This window comes from Haliotis cracherodii, unplaced genomic scaffold, assembly GCF_022045235.1.
Source record: "Haliotis cracherodii isolate W230 unplaced genomic scaffold, xgHalCrac1.p SCAF_17, whole genome shotgun sequence".
In the NCBI taxonomy this organism is placed as follows: Eukaryota; Metazoa; Mollusca; class Gastropoda; order Lepetellida; family Haliotidae; genus Haliotis; species Haliotis cracherodii.
In genome coordinates this window covers 23,220,197-23,244,653 of record NW_027266272.1, presented here as the reverse complement: position 1 = coordinate 23,244,653, position 24,457 = coordinate 23,220,197, and the positions used below count along the sequence as shown (strand labels likewise).

The 24,457-nt window shown below is 43.6% G+C and overlaps 1 protein-coding gene across 1 annotated transcript; it reads right to left on the bottom strand.

The window, feature by feature from the left end:
- Positions 1-2,313: 2,313 nt before the first annotated feature.
- Positions 2,314-10,349, bottom strand: LOC139464701 (uncharacterized). Its single transcript, XM_071246217.1, has 3 exons — positions 9,066-10,349; positions 3,181-3,663; positions 2,314-2,877 (listed from the first exon to the last, which is right to left on the bottom strand). Exons 1-3 carry the CDS (start codon positions 10,347-10,349, stop codon positions 2,314-2,316), a joined length of 2,331 nt encoding a protein of 776 aa, XP_071102318.1.
- Between the last annotated feature and the right edge of the window lie 14,108 nt (positions 10,350-24,457).

Genomic DNA, 24,457 nt, shown 5'->3' with positions numbered 1-24,457 from the left:
GAAATATAAACGCACATAACACTGTTGAAAATGAGGTATGTGTCATTGTTTACATTTCACCGATATGACGACCACTTTCGAGCCTCGAAACAGCTTAAATAATGTTTTCCTTCACTAATAGTAAGAATGGAATACATTAACCACCCGTTCTAGACTTTTTCTAAAGTAAATACATGTGTCCGCCATGTTTGTTCGTCTAGTGGAGGTGACCATTGTGCAGTCATTGCCTGGGTCAGTGTAGCCAATTGGAACCAAGCTGATGCAATTTGGTACTTTCATTGAAAAGTTATATCCACTTCCGGTTTAATGACATCATTTCCGGTTTGGGAAAACATGTCAATTGACGACCACTTTAAAACAGAAACTACTATGCCTTTCACAAGATTAATGAAAAAATTAAATGCACTTAAATGTCATTACTTCCGGTTTGGGAAAACACATATCTAAGGCATTTGAACAGAACGTCCTATGCCTGCACTTCCGTTTGGATGCTATCACTTCCGGTTTGAGGATATACAGACCATAAGCAGTGCTACTCTAAAACAGAATGTCCCATGCCTCTATAGCTAAACTAACAATGAAACCCTTAGATTTTCATAAGAAATCTCTGCCCCCCCAAAATATTGAGTTAGTTTGATTGTCGAGTTCTTATGATTCTTGAAATGATTTGGTCGTTTTTATTTACATCCACTTCCGGTTTCATAATTTTGCTCCCGAGTTTAAAAAACGCATATGCAATACAAGAAATATTTATGATAGAGAGTACCAACCTCTAGATAAGATTAATGCACTTCCGGTTGCACTGATCTTGATCCTCCATTTTAGCCATAACATCCTTCACTGTTCTGAGTTGAAAACATGGGTTCTTGCTCTTACAAACATCTCGGAAAAACACAGAGGGTTTGTTCAGTATACAAAGAAGCATCACAATACCTCAGGAATGACAATTCCAGTGACTTTGAACTTCAATTACGGTCGCTCAAAGCCTGGCCATTTCAATGCCCTCCCAAAGGATGACATGTGCCAATCACAGTGAACACTTGAGTTATCACGAACATTATATATTTTTTGAGTGCATGACCTAGAAAGTGAATTTGAACGTCAATATCGGTGACATATATTTCAAGAACATTTCAAAGGGCAATCCAGCATATAAATCAAATACGATGTCTTTTGGTGGAATTCAACGTAACAACAAAACATGTAGCATGTGTTTTTCATTATAAATAGGCCACAGTGACCTACCACTGATGCCACAAGATTATTATCACTTGTCATACTTAGGTATTCAAACATAATAATCACTATATGCATACAACTTTAAACAAATCGGCAGAAAAGGACATTTTAGTGAAATGTGACATTGATTTTCATCAGACTATAATCCTTAGGATGAGCTTGATCACTGTCATGAGTGGGCAATGTTCCAAAACGTAGCTATACATGATAGGATTTCCATGATATGTCCACACTCCGCGTGGTTTCAAAAAGGAAGGTGGCGGGACGGCGTCACCGGTGTAGTAGGCTCAAACGACTCCCCCTACTTTTGACTCTATGGGTTGTCATTTGAACCTGGGGAGTCACTTGAGCCTCCTCCACCGACAAATCTCGAAAACAAAACACCCAAACATTCCCATTCAAACATACACTCAAGAGCGTGGCGTGTCTTGACCACACAGCCAGTGGGACAGAAGATGTTCTTGCCGTATTGTATACTTATATAAGCAAGAGAGACTTTGGTAAATATAAAATGAAATTGTTTCAAATCAAAATACGCTTAAATGCCAAATACATTTATTTTTGTAATTCTATTTTTATTTCATGAGTCATATCACATTTATGGTTTCGGGTGCTTCAGTACATAAACTGCCGGGCAAAAGAAAGTATACACCCATGTTTGATGGTGACTAAAAATGAAACAAACGTCATATAGCTGGAATATTGTTGAGTGCGGCGTTATACTATAAACAAACGAACTCACATCAGGTGACTCGCACACGACGTCTCAAGGGAAAATAGGGGTCGCAATTTCACAGTGAAGCAGGTATTTTTAGTGTACACTTTCTCATGTCCGGCAGTTTATATCAATGGTGTATATTTCAGTGTATACGCTACAGCTATGTATAAGTGAGTGAGAATGGTTTAACGTCGCTTTGTGTTTCAGTTCGGTGTGGCAGCATAGTGTGTGAGAGAAGCAAGAAAAAACCCACTAAATTCATCAACGAAGTGTGAAACACGAAAACAACAAACATCTTAAAAATAATCAATAAAATGTGAAACATTTAACGGTGAATAATCAAGTATGACACTTTGCTATTGTGTGGGTGGAGTAGTGGGCTTCAGGTGTACAGGTTGTGAGGGAGGAGTCTCGAGCTCCAGGTGAACATGTTGTGTTGGTGGAGGCTTGAGCTTCAGGTGTACACGTTGTGAGGGAGTAGTATCAAGCTTCAGGTGTGCATGTTGTGTTGGTAGAGGCTTGAGCTTCAGGTGAACATGTTGTGTGGGAGTTGTGGAGAGCTTCAGGTGTACAGGTTGTGTTTGTGGAGGCTTGAGCTGCAGGTGAACATGTTGTGTTGGTGGAGGCTTGAGCTTCAGGTGTACATGTTGTGTGGGATGAGGCTTGAGCTGCAGGTGTACAGGTTGTGTGGGAGTTGTGGAGAGCTTCAGGTGAACATGTTGTGTGGGTGGAGTCGTGGGCTTCAGGTGTACATGTTGTGAGGGAGTAGTATCAAGCTTCAGGTGTACACGTTGTGTGGCAGGAGTCTCGAGCTTCAGGTGAACATGTTGTGTTGGTGGAGGCTTGAGCTTCAGGTGTACAGGTTGTGTGGGAGTAGTGGAGAGCTTCAGGTGTACAGGTTGTGTTGGTGGAGGCTTGAGCTGCAGGTGTACAGGTTTTGTTGGTGGAGGTTTGACTTTCAGGTGTACAGGTTGTGAAGGAGGAGTCTCGAGCTTCAGGTGTACATGTTGTGTGGGGGTTGTTGAGAGCTTCAGGTGTACATGTTGTGTGTAGGAGGAGTGGACAGCTTCAGGTGTACATGTTGTGAGGGTAGAGGCTTGAGCTTCAGGGGTGTAGACGTTGTGTGGGAGTAATATCGAGTTTTAGGTGTACAGGTGTGAAGGAGGAGTCTTGAGCTTCAGGTGAACATGTTGTGACGGTAGAGGCTTGAGTTTCAGGTGTACACGTTGCGTGGGAGTAGTATCGAGCTTCAGGTGAACATGTTGTGTTGGTGGAGGCTTGAGCTTCAGGTGTACATGTTGTGACGGAGTAGTATCAAGCTTCAGGTGTACAGGTTGTGATGGAGGAGTCTCGAGCTCCAGGTGAACATGTTGTGTTGGTGGAGGCCTGAGCTTCAGGTGTACATGTTGTGTGTAGGAGGAGTGGACAGCTTCAGGTGTACATGTTGTGAGGGTAGAGGCTTGAGTTCCAGGTGTACACGTTGCGTGGGAGTTGTATCGAGCTTCAGGTGTAGACGTTATGTGGGAGTAGTATCGAGCTTCAGGTGAACATGTTGTGTTGGTGGAGGCTTGAGCTTCAGGTGTACAGGTTGTGTGGGAGAAGTATCGAGCATCAGGTGTACACGTTGTGTGTGAGTTGTATCGAGGTTCAGGTGTACAGGATGTGACGGTCGAGGTGTGATCTCCAGGCGTGTGGGAGGGTGGAGTCTGCAGTTTCAAGAGATCTAAGTGTCAGATATGAAGCTGGAATTTCAGGTGTTGTGTGAGGGATAGGTGAACCAGGGGCGGTATGGGAAGCTGGATGCTAGAGATGAGGGAAGAGGTTGGAGTTTAAGGTGTTGTGTGGGAAGACGGAGGGTGGAGTTTCAGGTATTGTGTGAGAGGGTGGAGGCTGGAGTGTAAGGTGTTGTGTGGAAGGGAGAAGGGTGGAGTTTCAGGTAGTGTGTGAGAGGGTGGAGGCTGGAGTGTAAGGTGTTGTATGGAAGGGAGAAGGGTGGAGTTTCAGGTATTGCGTGGAAGGCTTAAGGCAGGAGTTTCAGGTGTGTGGGAGGCTGGGGGCTGGGGTACCAGGTGTTGTGTGGAAGGAAGCAGACTGGAGTTTCAAGGGTTGTGTGGGAGCCTGTAGTTTCAGGTGTTGTGTTGGAGGCTGGAGGTAGCATTTTTAGGTATTGAGTGTGAGGTTTGAGACTGGCGTTTCAAGGGTTGTGTGGGGGGTTGAGGATTTTGTGACAGAAGCCTGATAATCGATCATTGGGTTGGAACGAAGTGGATCACACTTTCTGGGACTGCCAATTTTCACGAGTCTGGTCCCCCTTTAAATATGATTAAACAGAATGCATGTACAATCATGTGTGAAAGCTTCGTTTACTTCTCTGTCAGCATCAGCAGAAAGAGTCTGTCCAGAAGGCAGTCCCCATGCAGTTGGAGACAGCTTGTTGGAGTGTAGCGCTGTTCATAGCCATTTAGGTGGCGACCTGTTAGAGAACAACAGATACAGGAAAATGGGGCGGTTCACTCAGGCTTTATATTCCTACGCAGTCCTGAAGTTATTACAGTGAATTTCAATCTGTCTTAAACACAGGCACGCACGCACGCACGCACGCACGCACGCATGCACGCACGCACGCACGCACGCATACACACGTGCAAGCACGTAGCTATATGAGTGTAATATTCTTTGACGCAACATCAAACCCCATTTCCCCTCCGTATCATAAACATCATTTTAGGAATAACACATATGCATGAAGGCTGGCATAATACAATTCTTATTCCTGATATAGGATATTTACGATACAAAAACACACTCGGCTAATAATCTCTATTTAATCAGACAATATGACTGAGAAGATAACAAGGTATCCGTAATCCAACTAGAATCTCTGATTTATCAGGCAATCTATTAAGTTTATTTAAAATTTCAAACAAGATAAATCTGGACAGATGATGTATTTATTTCAGCACTAACCGAAGGCTTAAATGTTTTCTGGAATCTATACAAGTGGATTTTCTTGAATGCCACTTAGATTTGGTGATAAAGCGCAAATCCAAAGAGAACTCCTTGTATGTCAGGATGTAAAATCCCAGTTTATGATAAGGTTATATCTCAGGTTTTTATAGCCATGGGACAGAGAGATAATGTTAATGTCAGATAAACATCATCAAAGATTTTGAATAAAACTTGGTATTGGGAGGGTCGTCACTTTTCTTCAATAAATATACATAGCAATAGTCTAGTTTAGTTGGAGTTACATGCATACTGATGGTTGAGAGGGAAGTGTCTTTTCATCAATAAATATATATAGCAATAGTCTAGTGTAGGGGAGGTATGTGCATATTGATGGCAGAGAGGGAAGTGACTTTTCATCAATAAATATGCATAGCAATAGTCTAGTGTAGGGGCAGTTACGTACATATTGATGGTAGAGAGGCAAGTGACTTTTCATCAATAAACATGTATAGCAATTGTCTAGTCTAGGGGCTGTTACGTGCATATTGATGGAGGGGCAGTTACGTACATATTGATGGGTGAAAGGGAAGTGTCTTTTCTTCAATAAATATGTGTAGCAATAGTTTAGTCTAGGGGCTGTTACGTGCATATTGATGGGTGAGAGGGATGTGACTTTTCATCAATAAACATGTATAGCAATTGTCTAGTCTAGGGGCTGTTACGTGCATATTGATGGAGGGGCAGTTACGTACATATTGATGGGTGAGAGGGAAGTGTCTTTTCTTGAGTAAATATGTGTAGCAATAGTTTAGTCTAGGGGCTGTTACGTGCATATTGATGGGTGAGAGGGAAGTGACTTTTCATCAATAAATATATATACTAATAATCTAGTGTAGGGGCTGTTACGTGCATATTGATGGTTGAGAGGAAAGTGTCTATTCTTCAATAAATATGTGTAGCAATAGTTTAGTCTAGGGACAGTTTTGTGCATATTGATGGTAGAGAGGGAACTGACTTTTCATTAATCAATATACATGGTAATAGTCTAGTGTAGGGGCTGTTACGTGCATATTGATGGTTGAGAGGAAAGTGTCTTTTCTTCAATAAATATGTGTAGCAATAGTTTAGTCTAGGGACAGTTTTGTGCATATTGATGGTAGAGAGGGAAGTGACTTTTCATTAATCAATATACATGGTAATAGTCTAGTGTAGGGGCAGTATGTGCATATTGATGGCAGAGAGGGAAGTGACTTTTCATCAATAAATATACATAGTATTATTCTAGTCTAGGAACAGTTACGTGCATATTGCTGGAGGTGCAGTAACGTGCATATTGATGGAGGGGCAGTTACAAGCATATTGATGGAGGGGCAGTTACGTACATATTGATGGAGGGGCAGTTAGGTACATATTGATTGAGGGGCAGTTACGTGCATATTGATGGAGGGGCAGTTAGGTACAAATTGATGGAGGGGCAGTAACGTACATATTGATGGAGGGGCAGTTACGTGAATATTGTTGGAGGGGCAGTTACAAGCATATTGATGGAGGGGCAGTTACGTGCATATTGATGGAGTGGCAGTTACAAGCATATTGATGGAGGGGCAGTTACAAGCATATCGATGGAGGGGCAGTTACGTGCATATTGATGGAGGGGCAGTTACGTACATATTGATGGAGGGGCAGTTACGTACATATCGATGGAGGGGCAGTTACGTGCATATTGATGGAGGGGCAGTTACGTACATATTGATGGAGGGGCAGTTACGTACATATTGATGGAGGGGCAGTTACGTACATATTGATGGAGGGGTAGTTACGTACATATTGATGGATGTGAAGATATGTGCATAGTGTTATAGAAGTCCAATATAAACAGTAATTGTAATCAGAGTACATTTAGAAAACCTTGTCCATCATAAGTGTCACCTATTTTCGTTACATCACAATCTATCTGCAAATGTCCATTCACAATTTTCACATTAAAGCAAATAATAAGATTATAGTATCATAGATAGTTACCTGGAAATGAACTTCTATCGGATTCAACTTTGTGGGTCATGTTCACTGCTGATAGCTATGTTTATCTATCACTGAACGTTCGCGCGAGCAGCACTTGTCAGGCATGACCTGATTACCACTGTGTGTCACTACGCTATTTACATCCATGAATAATATACCTATTGTTATCATTATGCACTATCACTGTACAGGTTGATGCATTCCATGTTACCTTGTTATTATATTTGTTCACTGTTTAGATTCATGATGTATTTTGGGTGATAAGAATAATGTTTGTCAGGGACTATTTCTTGTATACACTCTTGCATCGTGGCTATTTTTAGACAGTAAGTTGACATTTGATCTAGATAAACAATGACCTAATACACTGGTTATTGAAGATTTTCCGATAACTTTCTTGCTCTAAAATGTTTCAAAGTATATTTCACTTCGGATATTAATGATAATTACACTTTATTGCAGTAAATAACTAATTTGATCAGTTTGACATTTCTGAGGTTACGGTGACCTGTCAATTATGTCTACGCTTGGCATAGTGACTGTTTATAACTTGGATGTCCGTTTTCACATCAAAGTCATAGATTCATGATAAAGTATGTTTCTGCAGTCTAATCTAGATTTGCAATATTCAGACACATAGAGGACAGCATACACGTTCCCATATTTCTTGCATTTGTACCTGCAATATGACAGTCGTTCTGTGTTATGACATTTCATTGCCGACAGTTCAAGGCAATATTGACTTTCTGTTTGTCCGTTTCTCTGTTAATATTTGCCAAGTATTTTAATGAATCGTGTTACTGTCCGAATTATTAAAGGACTTATAGGACAACACCAATACTCGGAATGAGGGCATATTTTGTCCTATAGGCCTATATTTGTCAATAGTCTTAGCGTACGTTTGACGTCTGTCAAACTGTCCTCCCAGTCGCTTGGTCTGAATCTATCCTTGTCCTAAATATCATTGTATCAGATATTAGCACAAATTCTATTTGTTCAACATGTTCAATCTATTCGGACACTTTGTACATTATAAGGACAATACCAATTGATAAAAGAAACTGATTGTTTTGTAAATTTCACTTGTAACGGAGATGATGACCAACCAAGATGGCGGCCGCTGACGCTACGTTGGCGTAAAGATATTGTCCATTTAATTATAACAAATCGTCTCGATGTCCTGATTATTTCTACGGTGTCCTAATTGTATTCGGACAAATAGGACAAAACAAGAACATTTTGTAATCACTTACTTGTGTTGGAAATGACATTACCTATGCCATGCTTGGGATATGAAAGCCATCCAACTTGTGTTCTGATTGGCTAAGAAAGGTCACATGACCTGTTAATGATGCCTATAAATACGATCACGGGTCAAGGTCTGGACACTTCTACTTATCATTCACTACCACTAGGTACATATTTTGATACATTTTTAGGCCAAATTTAAAAGAAATCTCTTGACATTTTATTACTTAAAATAACATTTTCTCAAAACAATAAAGCTAATATAACTTAATATTATTACTTCTTTGGAGACTGAGCCCTGTTAGTAAAATCGTTTAGACTTAATAGTAGTTGGTCGAAACTAGGGCTATTTATTGGCATCATTTTTCATCACATTGTTAATAATTTATATCCACATTGTTGACATTTAAAACCAAAATTAAACATAAAGTTTGTAAACGCCATTGCAAACTTGGACTGCTAAATTTCATCTTTGCTTGTGTTATTTGTGTTTTCACTAGCACCCTAAGGGTGTTACAATATTGATGGAGGGGCAGTTACGTACATATTGATGGAGGGACAGTTACGTGCATATTGATGGAGGGGCAGTTACGTACATATTGATTGAGGGGCAGTTACATGCATATTGATGGAGGGGCAGTTACGTGCATATTGATGGAGGGGCAGTTACGTACATATTGATCGAGGGGCAAATACGTGCATATCGATGGAGGGGCAGTTATGTGCATATTGATGGTAGAAACTAATAGGAAGGACATAACAGTAGGTTGAAGAAGAAAGTAAAATGCAGTTAGAAACAGGATAACCCTTCCTGCCCATTTCGCGCCACATAACATCATTTGTCTATTTCATGTAATTTGGAGCTGCATCCTGACATTTGATTACTTACCAGTCTATTACTGACGTCATCACTTGTATTGGAACTGACGTCATCCTTTGCACCGTTTGGTCTCGCCGTGTCGCCATGGTACAAAGAACAGGTGCTGGTGAAGCCATGGTTAACTCTTCCAATATTCCCCTTCATCTCGGTTGCCTCATCCATCTGTATCGGAGTAGATCTGGCAGCCTCTCCATGGCCTTTGTCATCAAGCCTGTGGTTGATCTTTGTTGCAGTCTGGTCTTTCCTCTGTGGCAATTTGCCTCGATCGCCAGAGGGCCCCGATGAAGATCCCGATGCTAGGTGTTGACAGAAGATTTGGGAGGCAACTCGACGGTAGGATTTGAAGGCCAACAGAAACAGGGGTAGCTTGAAGACAAGGTACGCATAGTTCAGGAAACTAAGGCTGTTTTTAATAATGACGAGAAGAATGCCATTGTCACTTTTATAATTAATGTTGATGAAGTCAAAAACGAACAGGGGACAAAATGTTATAATGTAGGTGATATATACGACAAAGATGCCCTTTGCTTGACGGACATACCGCTTGGTAGCGGAGGCGGATGTGATGGAAACGTTCTCTTTCTTGCGCATGTGGAGGCATATGCGTGTGAAGGCGATGATCATCATTGCAAGTGGCAGAATGATGTTACAGCACAAATCGACAAACCAGGTATTCTGTTTGGTAACATTCCAAATTATGATAGAATTATCTTCCTGAATTAAGAAGTTGTCAGCTGTTAATGCTAAAATGCTACATCCAGTGACCACGAGCCAGGATACTACCATGATGATAGTGATTACTTTTGGATTGTTGTTGACTTTGTAGAGAATAGGATTGCAGATGGCTATGTGGAGGGCGAAGAGTGTCATGGCAAATGACAGTCCAGACACACAAGAAAAGACGCTAATGGCGACCCCTTGTAGAAGGATGGCCGTCTGCGGGAGATCTCTCTGAGGGTTGGTGTAAATGTTCCCATAGAAAACAAGCCATGATAGTCCCATTCCTGCGTCGGCAACAGCCTGATTCACGAGGAGGCGTGATGAAGCTTCCATTTTTGTCGTGGCCTTGCAGATCAGCAACATCAAGACAGCGTTACCAAGTACGTTCAGAACATCACAGCATGTGAAAGTGATCTCTATGATGTGCTGAATGCTATCAAACAAATGATTAGTTTGGTTAGCGTCATGACCTTCGCATCCAGATGACATGTTAGTAGCGTTGCATTCTGCGGCTATTTCCTGAGGAGGTAAAATGTCAGAGATGTTAAAACTCACGGCTGATGTGTTGTCCATGTTGGTGTGCTGTCCACTCTTCAGTGAAGTGGCGTCAACATACGCCTGTACATGGTAGCAGGTGCAGCTGACCAATGGCAGACCCTGCCTTGGGTAATCAATAACTGACCAACGATAGGCTAGAGTAATGTGACCACGGAAGTCCCGATAGATTTAAACATTTCTTAGCAACCATAAAGATAATTCATTTTAGTCATACCTCTTTGCAATACCACAAAATTGAAGGTGCATGAATGGAATATATAGCAATATACTACTTGTTATCGTGTGTCTCGTTTTCAACTAAAAGAAATTAGTTTTAAATCCAATATATTCATTCAGCCAGCTCCGCCATACCCGACACCCTGGTGGTGTCGGGTATGGTGGTGTCGGGTGTTTGGTATGGTGGTGTCGTTTATGGTGGTGTCGGGTGTGATGGTGTTTGTGTCGGGTATGGTGGTGTTGGGTGTGGTGGTGTCGGGTGTGGTGGTGGTGTTTGTGTTGGGTATGGTGGTGTCGGGTATGGTAGTGTCGGGGTGTGGTGGTGTCGGGTATGGCGGTGTTTGGTGTAGTGTGTTGTGTATGGTGGTGTCAAGGTGTGGTGGTGTTTGTGTCGGGTGTAGTGTGTCGTGTATGGTGGTGTTGGGTGTGGTGGTGTTTGTGTCGGGTGTGGTGTGTCGTGTATGGTGGTGTTTGTGTCGGGTATGGTGGTGTCAAGGTGTGGTGGTGTTTGTGTCGGGTGTGGTGTGTCGTGTATGGTGGTGTCGGGTGTGGCGGTTTTGGGTGTGGTGGTGTTGGGTGTGGTGGTGTTTGTGTCGGGTGTGGTGTGTCGTGTATGGTGGTGTTTGTGTCGGGTATGGTGGTGTCAAGGTGTGGTGGTGTTTGTGTCGGGTGTGGTGTGTCGTGTATGGTGGTGTCGGGTGTGGCGGTTTTGGGTGTGGTGGTGTTGGGTGTGGTGGTGTTTGTGTCGGGTGTGGTGTGTCGTGTATGGTGGTGTTTGTGTCGGGTATGGTGGTGTCAAGGTGTGGTGGTGTTTGTGTCGGGTGTGGTGTGTCGTGTATGGTGGTGTCGGGTGTGGCGGTTTTGGGTGTGGTGGTGTTTGTGTCGGGTATGGTGGTGTTGGGTGTGGTGGTGTCGGGCGTGGTGGTGTCGTTTATGGCGGTGTCGTGTATGGTGGTGTTTGTGTCGTGTATGGTGGTGTCGGGTGTGGTGGTGTTTGTGTCAGGTATGGTGGTGTTGGGTGTCGTTGTGTCGGGTATGGTGGTGTCGGGTATGGTGCATCTTCCCGAGGCAAGAGAGTTTAAAAGTCCAGTTTCCACCCTTGCCGAACTAGGCTGGAATTACTGGGCTCGATCGTAGCGCCACTAGTGGCTATTACGAGTTATGTCATGTCCATACCTCTCCTATTGACCAATCAGATTCAACCTCTCGTATCACTTGCATTTGCTTCAAACAAAACGCTGGCGCCCACTCAAGACGATCTGATTGATAATCAAGATATACTAGTATATTGTGATAAAACGAGTCTTACATCGCGAAGTGCATCAAATCACGTGAGCACCTTCATTAAAAGCGTGAAAAGATTGAGAAAATATCTGTTGACAACGACTTAGCGGTGCACATGCTTTGCAAATCCTGCAGTCGACCGAAATCTGCATGACACTTTACGAACCGGATTTCGATTTCAGTGCGCGATTTTGATTGGACTATATAGACTCGTTAGTCCAGCTAAAATGTAACTCCATAATACCAGCCTAGTTCGGCACGGGTGGAAACTGGACATTTATAGTCAGTTAACTCACTTGCCTCGGGAAGATGGGTATGGTGGTGTCAGGGTGTGGTGGTGTTTGTGTCGGGTGTGTTTGTGTTGGGTATGGTGTAGTCGGGTATGGTGGTGTCGGGTGTGGTGGTGTTTTTATCGGGTATGGTGGTGTCGGATGTGGTGGTGTCGGGTATGGTGGTGTCGGGGTGTGGTGGTTTTGGGTGTGGTGGTGTCGTTTATGGTGGTGTCGGGGTGTGGTGGTGTCGAGTATGGTGGTGTTGGGTGTGGTGGTGTCGGGTATGGCAGTGTCGGGTGTGATGTGTCGTGTATGGTGGTGTTGGGTGTGGTGGTGTTTGTGTCGGGTATGGTGGTGTCGGGGTGTGGTGGTGTTTGTGTCTGTCGGGATGGTGTCGGGTATGGTGGTGTTGGGTGTGGTGGTGTCGTTTATGGTGGTGTCGGGGTGTGGTGGTGTCGGGTATGGTGGTGTTGGGTGTAGTGGTGTCGGGTATGGCAGTGTCGGGTGTGATGTGTCGGGTATGGTGGTGTTGGGTGTGGTGGTGTCGGCCGGTTGGTGTCAGGTATGGTGGTGTCGGGTATGGTAGTGTCAGAGTGTGGTGTGTCATGTATGGTGGTGTCGGGGTGTGGTGGTGTTTGTATCGGGTGCGGTGGTGTCGGGTATGGGGGTGTTGGGTATGGTAGTGTCAGGGTGTGGTGTGTCATGTATGGTGGTGTCTGGTGTGGTGGTGTTTGTGTCGGGTATGGTGGTGTCGGGTATGGTGGTGTCTGGTGTGGTGTGTCATGTATGGTGGTGTCGGGGTATGGTGGTGTTTGTGTCGGGTGTCATGGTGTCGGATTTGGTGGTGTTTGTGTCGGGTGTGGTGGTGTCGGGTATGGTGGTGTCGGGTATGGTAGTGTCGGGGTGTTTTGGTGTTTGTGTCGGGTGTGGTGGTGTCGGATTTGGTGGTGTTTGTGTCGGGTGTGGTGGTGTCGGGTATGGTGGTGTCGGGGTGTTGTGGTGTCGGGTATCTCAGTGTCGGGTGTGATGTGTCGGGTATGGTTTTGTCGGGGTGTGGTGGTGTTTGTGTCGGGTATGCTGGTGTCGGGGTGTGGTGGTGTCAGGGTGTGGTTGTGTCAGGGAAAGTTGGTGTCGGGGTGTGGTTGTGTTGGTGTCGGGGTGTAGTGGTGTTGGATGTGATGGTGTCGGGTGTGGTGGTGTAGGGTGTGATGGTGTCGGGTGTGGTGGTGTCGGCATGTGGAGGTGTCGGGTGTGGTGGTGTTGGGATGTGGAGGTGTCGGGTGTGGTGGTATCAGGATGTGGAGGTGTCGGGTCGTATTGGTGTTGGGTGTGGTGGTATAGGGATGTTGGGGTGTGTTGATGTCGGGTATGGTGGTGTTGTTGTCGGGTGTGGTAGTGTTGGGATGTTGAGGTGTCGGGGTGTGGTGATATCAGGATGTCGAGATGTTGGGGTATGGTGGTATCGGGATGTGGTGGTGTCAGGTGTTGTGGTATCGGGATGTGGTGGTGTGGGGTGTGGTGTTGGGTTTGGTGGTGTTGGTGTATGGTGGTGTTGGTGTGTGGTGGTGTTGAGTTGGTGTTTTTGGTGTGTGGTGGTGTTGGGTTTGGTGGTGTTGGGGTTTGGTCTTGTTGGGGTTTGGTGTTGTTGGGTTTGATGGAGTTGGGTTTGGGGGTGTTGGTGTGTGGTGTTGTTGAGTTTGGTGGTGTTGGTGTGTGGTGGAGTTGGGTTTGGTGGTGTTGGTGTGTGGTGTTGTTGAGTTTGGTGGTGTTGGGGTGTGGTGGTGTTGGGTTTGGTGGTGTTGGTGTGTGGTGGTGTTGGGTTTGGTGTTGTTGGGTTTGGTGGTGTTTGGTGTGTGGTGGTGTTCGTGTGTGATGGTGTTGGGTGTGGTTGTGTTGGGTTTGGTGGTGTTGGTGTGTGGTGGTGTTGGGTTTGGTGGTGTTGGGGTTTGGTCTTGTTGGGGTTTGGTGTTGTTGGGTTTGATGGAGTTGGGTTTGGGGGTGTTGGTGTGTGGTGTTGTTGAGTTTGGTGGTGTTGGTGTGTGGTGGAGTTGGGTTTGGTGGTGTTGGTGTGTGGTGTTGTTGAGTTTGGTGGTGTTGGGGTGTGGTGGTGTTTCGTTTGGTAGTGTTGGGGTGTGGTGGTGTTGGGTTTGATGGTGTTAGGGTGTGGCGGTGTTGGGTTTGGTGGTGTTGGGGTTTTGGTGTTGTTGGGGTTTGGTGGTGTTGGGTGTGGTGGAGTTGGGTTTGGTGGTGTTGGTGTGTGGTGGTGTTCGTGTGTGATGGTGTTGGGATGTGGTTGTGTTGGGTTTGGTGGTGTTGGGTTGTGGTGGTGTTGCGTTTGATGGTGTTGGTGTGTGGTGGTGTTGGGTTTGGTGGTGTTGGGGTGTGGTGGTGTTGCGTTTGGTAGTGTTGGGGTGTGGTGGTGTTGGGTTTGATGGTGTTAGGGTGTGGCGGTGTTGGGTTTGGTGGTGTTGGTGTTTGGTGTTGTTGGGGTTTGGTGGTGTTGGGTGTGGTGGAGTTGGGTTTGGTGGTGTTGGTGTGTGGTTGTGCTGGGTTTGGTGGTGTTGGGTTGTGGTGGTGTTCGTGTGTGATGGTGTTGGGTGTGGTTGTGTTGGGTTTGGTGGTGTTGGGGTGTGGTGGTGTTGCGTTTGGTAGTGTTGGGGTGTGGTGGTGTTGGGTTTGATGGTGTTAGGGTGTGGCGGTGTTGGGTTTGATGGTGTTAGGGTGTGGCGGTGTTTGGTGTGGTGGAGTTGGGTTTGCTGGTGTTGGTGTCTGGTGGTGTTGGGTTTGGTGTTGTTGGGGTTTGGTGGTGTTGGGTTTGGTGGTGTTGGTGTGTGGTGGTGTTGGGATGTGGTGGTGTTCGGATGTGTTGGTGTTTGGATGTGGTGGTGTTTGGATGTGGTGGTGTTGGGATGAGGTGGTGTTGGGATGGGGTGGTATTGGGATGTGGTGGTGTTGGGATGTGGTGGTGTTGGTGTGTGGTGGTGTTTGTGTGTGGTGGTGTTGGGGTTTGGTTGTGTTGGTGTGTGTTGGTGTTGGTGTGTGGTGGTGTTGGTGTGTGGTGGTGTTGGGGTGTGGTGGTGTTGCGTTTGGTTGTGTTGGTGTGTGTTGGTGTTAGTGTTGTGTGGTGTTGGTGTGTGGTGATGTTGGGGTTTAGTGGTGTTGGTGTGTGGCGGTGTTGGTGTGTGTGTGTTGGTGTGTGTTGGTGTTGGGTTTGGCGGTGTTTGTTTGTGGTGGTGTTGTGGTGTAGTGTTGGTGTTGGTGTGTGGTGATGTAGTCGTGTGATGGTGTTGGTGTGGTGGTGTGTGGTGTTTTTAGGGTGTGGTTATGTTGACGTTTGGTGGTGTCGGAGTGTGATGGTGTAGGGTGTGATGCTGAGGTATGGTATTGTCGGTTTGTGGTGTTCTTTGAATGCGCTCGTTCTGGAGTGTGATGATGTCGGGTGTGGTGGTGTTGAGGTGTTGTGTCGGGTGTAGTGGTGCGATTGTGTTGGGGTGTGGTGGTGTCTGCATGTGGTGGTTTTGGAGCGTGGTGGTGTTGTGGTGTGTTTTTGGAGTGTTTTGGTGTCGGGTAAAGTGATGTTAAGGTGCGGTTGTATCGGGGTGTGGTGGTGTTTGGGTGCCGTGGGGATGGGGTGTGGTGTGTTTGGGTGCCGTGGGGATGGGTGGGGTGTGGTGGTGTTTGGGTGCCGTGGGGATGGGGTGTGGTGGTTTTAGGGGTGTGGTGGTGTTTGGGTGCCGTGGGGATGGGGTGTGATGATTTAGGGGTTAGGTGGTGTTTGGGTGCTGTGGGAATGGGATGGGGTGGTGTTTGGGTGCCGTGGGGATGGGGTGTGATGGTTTAGGGGTGTGACGATGTTGGGGTTCATCTGTATCAAGGTGTGGTTGTTTTAGTGGTGTTGTTTCAGGATGTTTGTTAGCATCAAATGTTAAAAGATATACCTGCTTACTAGTTTCTTTAAACCAAGAGAAGCTATCTATGAAGACAATCAACTTGGATGTGCTAATTAGTCTTCTCCCTTTACATGCTATACGGGAAATTATCTTGAATGATAGGGTCAGATACGGGAAGTACGTGATAATTAGATACAGGAGATATGTAGCAGGTAATAGGTCTAATACACATTAAATACATGAACAGGAAGATAAGGAGCAGTTATGGCTGGCGACACCACTAATTAGGAAAATTCAGATCGTCTTACTTTATAATTTGTATTGATTCTGGTCAACAATAACAGTGAGCGGTATTTATAATAAGTAAGTTAGGCATGTTTACCAAGTCCTTTCAAGTTTATTTGAATAGAATATGTTTAAACTACAAATCAAGGTTGCTGTCCGGAGATTCACGGGTGCATGGACACGTGGTAGATCATAAAAATGGCTGTCTGGAAACCAGATTTGTATTTTAAACTGGTGAGCCTTTTTTCTCTCTCTAAAACATACATTGCAACAATGTAATTTATAAATACACAAGCTTGAACATCTAGATTGGCACAAAACCGTGAAAGTGTCATGTAAGTCTGCATGTAGGGCTGCAAATAATCCTTGCCATCAAAGCTTTGTTTGTTTGTTTGTTGTATAACGCCGCACTTAGCAATATTCCATCTATATGACGGCAGTCTGTAAATAATAGAGTCTGGACCAGACAATCCAGTGATTGACATCACGATCCACGCCATAGAGATACGACGACATGTATGAACCAAGTCAGCGAGTCTGACCACCCGATCCCGTTAGTCGCCTTTTACGATAAGCATAGTCGCCCTTTACGGCAAGCATGGGTTGCTGAAGACCTATTCTACCCCGGATCTTCACGGGTCTTTGCTATATATGAGACATGATATTGGCTGGAACTGTGTGAAGGTTACATAGCTTGTTAAATGCTGTAGACTGTAGAATTCAAAAAGTACATTTCATCCATAACCATTTACCGTTTAGTTAATTCTAACATGAAATTCTTGTTAACTTATAAATAATGGACTACGTTTTCATCTTGTAAAAGAACCTTCAGGATTAATATAGATTTTTAAATTTGAGTTTTTCCGATAAACTAATTTTTATCATGAATTAAGATTCATTGCAAGCAACTCAAGCTAAATGTATTTTTTATGTGTTTAAAATAGTGATAGTGAAGGTGTATGGATGAAAAATGTCTGAAAACTTAATTCCGTTCGTGTAAGTTAGTATCTGGTGTGTCTGCCATTTTGAGCGATAGGTGCATAACACCTCGATGGCATACTGTTGACAAAGTGACGTATTACTAGCCTTATTTCCTGACGGTGCTTTATACAAAATTCAACAAAAATAAATTTAATCTGAAATTAAATAATGCCCTTTTCAATATATATTCATAAAGACATCTCGACTTTAAGGTTGTGGTTCACGTGCTTCTTAATGCGCCCCCCACAAATTAGATGTTTGCGTGTTTGTTGGGAGCAGTATACTCATACACGTGTTTTTTTTAATGTCAACAGCACACAATGTTTGTTTAGCTATCAGGTGATCATAAAAGCACTTTTGTTTAACCGTATATAACGCTAACGCAATGTAACGGCTTGCTAAAAATCATGTTCATCAAAACACAATATTATCTCTTTGGAGACGTGATCTATAGCAGGGTCGTCTACGCGTGACTTCAAGTCAACAAGACAACCATATTCGGTTGGTGCATCTTCGGAATCGATGCCAAACTACCACATAAACAGCTGGGACTATTCCTGGTTTGAGAGCAATTAGTGACAGAACCATACGCAACCGGTTGAGGGAGCACAACATCCGGTCCCGATGTCCGGGATACGCCCAATTTTGCTTCCACCTCACCGGCAGTGTGGTGTAGACAGCATCAGAGGATCAGTATGCATGACTAGGACAGTATATATTCTTCACAGATGAGCCAGATTTCATATGGACAGCTCTGATGGTCATGAATGGGTCTTCAGGCGCCCAGTAGAACGTTTAAGCGACGCTTGCGTTAGTCAACGTCGTCAATACAGGGTTGAATTACAACTCTTGGGAAAACGCAACTCATCATTGTTAATGGCAACTTGAATTGAGTACGATGACGGAACGACATCGTTCGAGTTCCAAGCTCTACCCTTGCCGGGACGCAGCGTCACCGTGCAGCAGGATAATGCCCGCCCACATGTTGCATGCGTTGTAGCAGTTTTGGAGGCAGCATAACAGTGTTTCTCCATACCTCTCCCAAATAGGTCATGTCTGCGATGAGATGGAGCGACACCTACACCAGCACTAGAACCAGCCGGTAACGCTAGCTCAGTTGAGCTTATGTTTGGTTGACCTTTGCCACTATATTCGCCGATGTTCTTGTTTCTTCAATCTACGGGACGGTCGGGTAGCCTAGTGGTTAAAGCAATCGTCACGCCGAAGACCCGGGTTCGATTCCTGACATGGGTACACTGTGTGAAGCCCATTTCTTGTGTCCCCCCGCCGTGATATTGCTGGAATATTGCTAAAAGTGGCGTAAAACCATACTCACTCACTCACTCACTCACTCACTCACTCACTCACTCACTCACTCACTTCTTCAATCTAGCACCACTATCATGGTTTTATTTTCAATAACACAAGATTTACACCACTTTGTAAGAGACACAATTACTTTTTCCCGCTTGTATATCTTTAAATATGCCCGTTCTAGTTTACACATTTTGCATAGTTTTATAGTCATTGTGTCTCGTAATACGTCTGGTTGTGCAGGCTATATATGCGTGAAAGTATATCCTGATTTTACTTTATACACTCTTCAAAAAAAGAAACACACAGGTAGTATGTACTTAATTGAACCTGACTCCACAAAAATCCGGTATATAAATTGGATATATGTTATTGGAAAATGTTGGTGGTCACAACGCAGCCATTGTCGATTTGCAATGTCTTAAACGGTATTGTTTTCACATTTGTTCAAAAAATGTCATGGAGGAAAACAGTGAAGCAAAATGCCCTTGCAAGTTATGGCATTCGTAACTCGTGGTAGTGGCTATGAAAAGGCAAGCATAAGCCAATAATTTGTCATTCATTTTTCAAGTTCGAAAATGCTGAGACTCGGGGCTGTCGATCGGAACATCGCCATAGGACGTAACCAAAGAGGGGAATCGCAGTCTTCTGTTGCACTCCACTTCAAAGTCCACCACAATACCATTTGCCGCCTTTGGGACCGATACACACAGTTCAATTCCACTGCAGTCCGTCCGAGAACCGGCCAACCAAGAGTTACTACCCCTGCACAGGGTCGCTACATTCGACTGTTCCACCAACGTCATCGCAATGCCACAGCTACGGAGACTGCAGGGCTAATACACATAAATTACGTGTAGAAACAGGAAGATAAGGAGCAGTTATGGTTGGCAACACCACTAATTAGAAGAATTCAGATCATCTTACTTTACAATTTGTATTGATTCTGTGTGACCTTTAAGTTTTGACGTCAACAATAACAGTGAGCGGTATTTATAATAAGTCAGTTAGGCATGTTTACCAAGTCCTTTCAAGTTACTTTGAATAGAATATGTTTAAACTACAAATCAGGTTTGCTGTTCGGGGATTCACGGGTGCATGGACACGTGTTAGTTCATAAAAATGGCTGTCTGGAAACCAGATTTTCAATTTATACTGATGAGCCTTTTTTTCTCTCTAAAACATACATTGCAACAATGTAATTTATATATACACAAGCTTGAACATCTAGATTTGCACAAAACAGTGAAAGTGCCATGTAAGTCTGCATGTAGGGCTGCAAATAATCCTTGTCATCAAAGCTTTGTTTGTTTGTTTGTTGTATAACGCCGCACTTAGCAATATTCCATCTATATGACGGCAGTCTGTAAATAATAGAGTCTGGACCAGACAATCCAGTGATTGACATCACGATCCACGCCATAGAGATACGACGACATGTATGAACCAAGTCAGCGAGTCTGACCACCCGATCCCGTTAGTCGCCTTTTACGATAAGCATAGTCGCCCTTTACGGCAAGCATGGGTTGCTGAAGACCTATTCTACCCCGGATCTTCACGGGTCTTTGCTATATATGAGACATGATATTGGCTGGAACTGTGTGAAGGTTACATAGCATGATAAATGCTGTAGACTGTAGAATTCAAAAAGTACATTTCATCCATAACCATTTACCGTTTAGTTAATTCTAACATGAAGTTCTTATTAACTTATAAATAATGGACTACGTTTTCATCTTGTAAGAAAACCTTCAGGATTAATATAGATTTTTAAATTTGAGTTTTTCCGATAAACTAATTATTATTATGAATTAAGATTCATTGCAAGGAATTCAAGCTAAATGTATTTTTAATGTGTTTAAAATAGTGATAGTGAAGGTGTATGGATGATAAATGTCTGAAAACTTAATTCCGTTCGTGTATATCAGTATCTGGTGTGTCTGCCATGTTGAGCGATACGTGGATGACACCTCGATGGCATACTGTTGACAAAGTGACGTATTACTAGCCTTATTTCCTGACGGTGCTTTATACAAAATTCAACAAAAATAAATTTAATCTGAGATTAAATAATGCCCTTTTCAATACATATTCATAAAGACATCTCGTCTTTAATGTTGTGGTTCACGTGCTTCTTCATGCGCCCCCCACAAATTAGATGTTTGCATGTTTGTTGGGAGCAGTATACTCATACACGTGTTTATATTAATGTAAACAGCAGACAATGTTTGTTTAGCTATCAGGTGATCATAAAAGCACTTTTGTTTAACCGTATATAACGCTAACGCAATGTCACGGCTTGCTAAAAATCATGTTCATCAAAACACAATATTATGTCTTTGGAGACGTGATCTATAGCAGGGTCGTCTACGCGTGACTTCAAGTCAACAAGACAACCATATTCGGTTGGTGCATCTTCGGAATCGATGCCAAACTACCACATAAACAGCTGGGACTATTCCTGGTTTGAGAGCAATTAGTGACAGAACCATACGCAACCGGTTGAGGTAGCACAACATCCGGTCCCGATGTCCGGGATACGCCCAATTTTGCTTCCACCTCACCGTCAGTGTGGTGTAGACAGCATCAGAGGATCAGTAGGCAAGACTAGGACAGTATATATTCTTCACAGATGAGCCAGATTTCATATGGACAGCTCTGATGGTCATGAATGGGTCTTCAGGCGCCCAGTAGAACGTTAAAGCGACGCTTGCGTTAGTCAACGTCGTCAATATAGGGTTGAATTACAACTCTTGGGAAAACGCAACTCATCATTGTTAATGGCAACTTGAATTGAGTACGATGACGGAACGACATCGTTCGAGTTCCAAGCTCTACCCTTGCCGGGACGCAGCGTCACCGTGCAGCAGGATAATGCCTGCCCACATGTTGCACGCGTTGTAGCAGAGTTTTGAAGGCAGCATAACAGTGTTGTGCTGCCAGGGCAGGCTGTTTCTCCATACCTCTCCCAAATAGGGCATGTCTGCGATGAGATGGAGCGACACCTACACCAGCTCTGGAACCAGCCGGTAACGCTAGCTCAGTTGGACTGATGTTTGGTTGACATTTGCCACTATATTCGCCAATGTTCTTGTTTCTTCAATCTAGGGGACGGTCGGGTAGCCTAGTAGTTAAAGCGTTCGCTCGTCACGCCGAAGACCCGGGTTCGATTCCTGACATGGGTACAATGTGTGAAGCCCATTTCTTGTGTCCCCCCGCCGTGATATTGCTGGAATATTGCTAAAAGTGGCGTAAAACCATACTCACTCACTCACTCACTCACTTCTTCAATCTAGCACCACTATCATGGTTTTATTTTCAATAACACAAGATTTACACCACTTTGTAAGAGACATGTTGCACTGGGCGAACAGGGCAGAAGTTCCAGTCGCTCAAGTTTTGGAAGTCCCAGGACTCCCAGTCTGCTTGGATGTTCCCTGACCGTCCAAAAGTCCCATAAGCCATTGGTTATCCGTACCAACGTTGGAGAGTTGGTCCCTCCCAAACAGTTCAGACATTTATCATAGCATCACTCATCAAACTCTGTTAATGCTCAATAGATTGAAAAAGGATATTTTAACAAGATATTAACAAACTACAGAATAATGTCGTTTGCATGCTTTCAGTTATTACGATATTAAAATTTGCCACAAGAAAAGACGACTAAACGTGCACCAAGGTTGTCAATAACTAATTTCCAAACAAACAATTAAATACTTAAATCATCTTCCCTATCCATTTATTGTAGCTTTGCTTAAGATTGTTGATAACTGTTTTCCCACAACAAAACAAGTTAAACATCGCCCCTATCTATTTATGGTATCTTTGCTTAAGATTATCGATAACTATTTTCCCAAAACAAAACAAGTTAAACATCGCCCCTAACTATTTATTGTATCTTTGCTTAAGATTAACGATAACTATTTTCCCAAAACAAAACAAGTTAAACATCGCCCCTATCTATTTATTGTTTATCATCCAAAACTGGCTCCCACGGGAGATATGATCGCTTGGATGAGATTAAGCGATATCTACACTGTAGATATCGCTGCAATAAAATTACATCACAATGGTTTGCAGAACCATACACGTGCACGTGCTCGTGGGTGTCGCCAAATGTGGTAAACGTCTGAGACCTGCATCACTTCGGGCTTCCCTCCCACATTAAGCTGAAACGCCGTGATATAACTGTAATACTGTTAAAAGCGGCGTTAAGCCAACCCCACTCACTCACTCACTCTCATTTGTTTCGACGGTGTCCCGGATGTAGCAGCATATGTGTCTTGGGTGTTCTTATTGTAGTCGGCAGTTTCTTGATGCGAGGTGGGTTCGAGTTGGACTTTGCGAAGAGTTGACAACAACAGACAGGCTTTCTGATTTCTTGCAAGTCTTAATACTCTGGGTCAACATTAATAAACATTTGTACATTACAGTTTACTGAAATATTTCTAGAAGTGTGTTTAACATTATTTCCTGAATGTCTTTTGGGTTGTTTTTCGTTCAACTTTAGTTGGTTTATTCAGTTTTTCAGTATTTAATTTCCTTTTATTACCTTTATTAGTTTTGAACTGTGTTATTAAGATGTTGCCAGATGTTTCGCTTATTGGTTGTGCAGTTGTTCATTTTTCTGTTTGTTTCAACATATAAATAACGATTTTTCTGCGGAGTGAGTGAGTGAGTGAGTGAGTGAGTTATATATAAATCAGGCAGGTCACACATTGTAACGATCCGCTCCGTCAGTGTACGATAATGTATTGAATATATGCACAACTCGTAATATTTGCTGGTCGTCTTTTCGTAGACATTTAAAAAAGAAACGCTGGTAAGTGTTTGTGTTGTTGCGTGAACGGTGCAAGGATATATGCTGTTCACTGTCAGTCTTCACCGAGATTGTAATTTAAAACTGATCCTTCTAAAATACTAGCGACTAATAGGAAATCACTCCAGGAAATCCATGTAGGAAACTGACCCAACAGATGAGACGCCTAAATGACACGTCCCAACGATACAAGAAGTTATCAATAGACGAGTCAACACCAATAGTATTGTTACTGTAGTCTGTAATAAACAGTGTCACCTTTATCGAGGTGGTCTGTAGTCAACAACAGCAGTGTTAATGCGGTAGTCTGTAATAAACAGTGACACCTTCATCGAGGTGGTCTGTAGTCAACACAAACAGCGTTAATACGACAGTCTGTAATCAACAATGACACTTTTATCGTGGTGGTCTGTGGTCAATACCAACAGCGTTATTATGTAGTCTGTAATAAACAGTGACACCTTTATCGAGGTTGTCTGTAGTCAACACCAACAGCGTTATAACAGTAGTCTGTAAGAAGCAGTGACACCTTTATCGAGATGGTCTGTAGTCAACACCAACAGCGTTATTATGTATTCTGTAATAAACAGTGGCACCTTTATCGACGTGGTCTGTAGTCAACAACAGCAGTGTTAATACGGTAGTCTGTAATAAACAGTGACACCTTTATCGAGGTGGTCTGTAGTCAACACCAACAGCGTTAATACGACAGTCTGTAATAAACAATGACACTTTTATCGTGGTGGTCTGTCGTCAACACCAAGAGCTTTTTATGTAGTCTGTAATAAACAGTGACACCTTTATCGAGGTTGTCTGTAGTCAACACAAACAGAGTTATTACGTAGTCTGTAATAAACATTGACACCTATATCGTGGCGATCTGTAGTCAACACACTGTAGTTATTGGTGAGTTGGTAGGAAACAATGACACCTTTATCGAGGTTGTCTGAAATGACGTCATCCCGACAAGTGAGTTAGTTTTAACTTTTATAAACCTCCAGTGACGTCATCCTATTGTTCGCTAGTCGGGTTAAATGTCATGAACAGGGATGTTATAATATC

Excerpts from the sequence above, each read along its gene's own strand:
- LOC139464701 (XM_071246217.1), bottom strand. The coding sequence starts at position 10,349 with ATGGACAACACATCAGCCGTGAGTTTTAACATCTCTGACATTTTACCT. Across the intron at positions 3,664-9,065 it reads ATGACGTCAGTAATAGACTG|ACTCCACCCTCCCACACGCC; the intron begins GTAAGTAATCAA and ends TTGAAACTGCAG. Across the intron at positions 2,878-3,180 it reads ATACTACTCCCACGCAACGT|CTCAAGCCTCCACCAACACA; the intron begins GTACACCTGAAA and ends GTACACCTGCAG.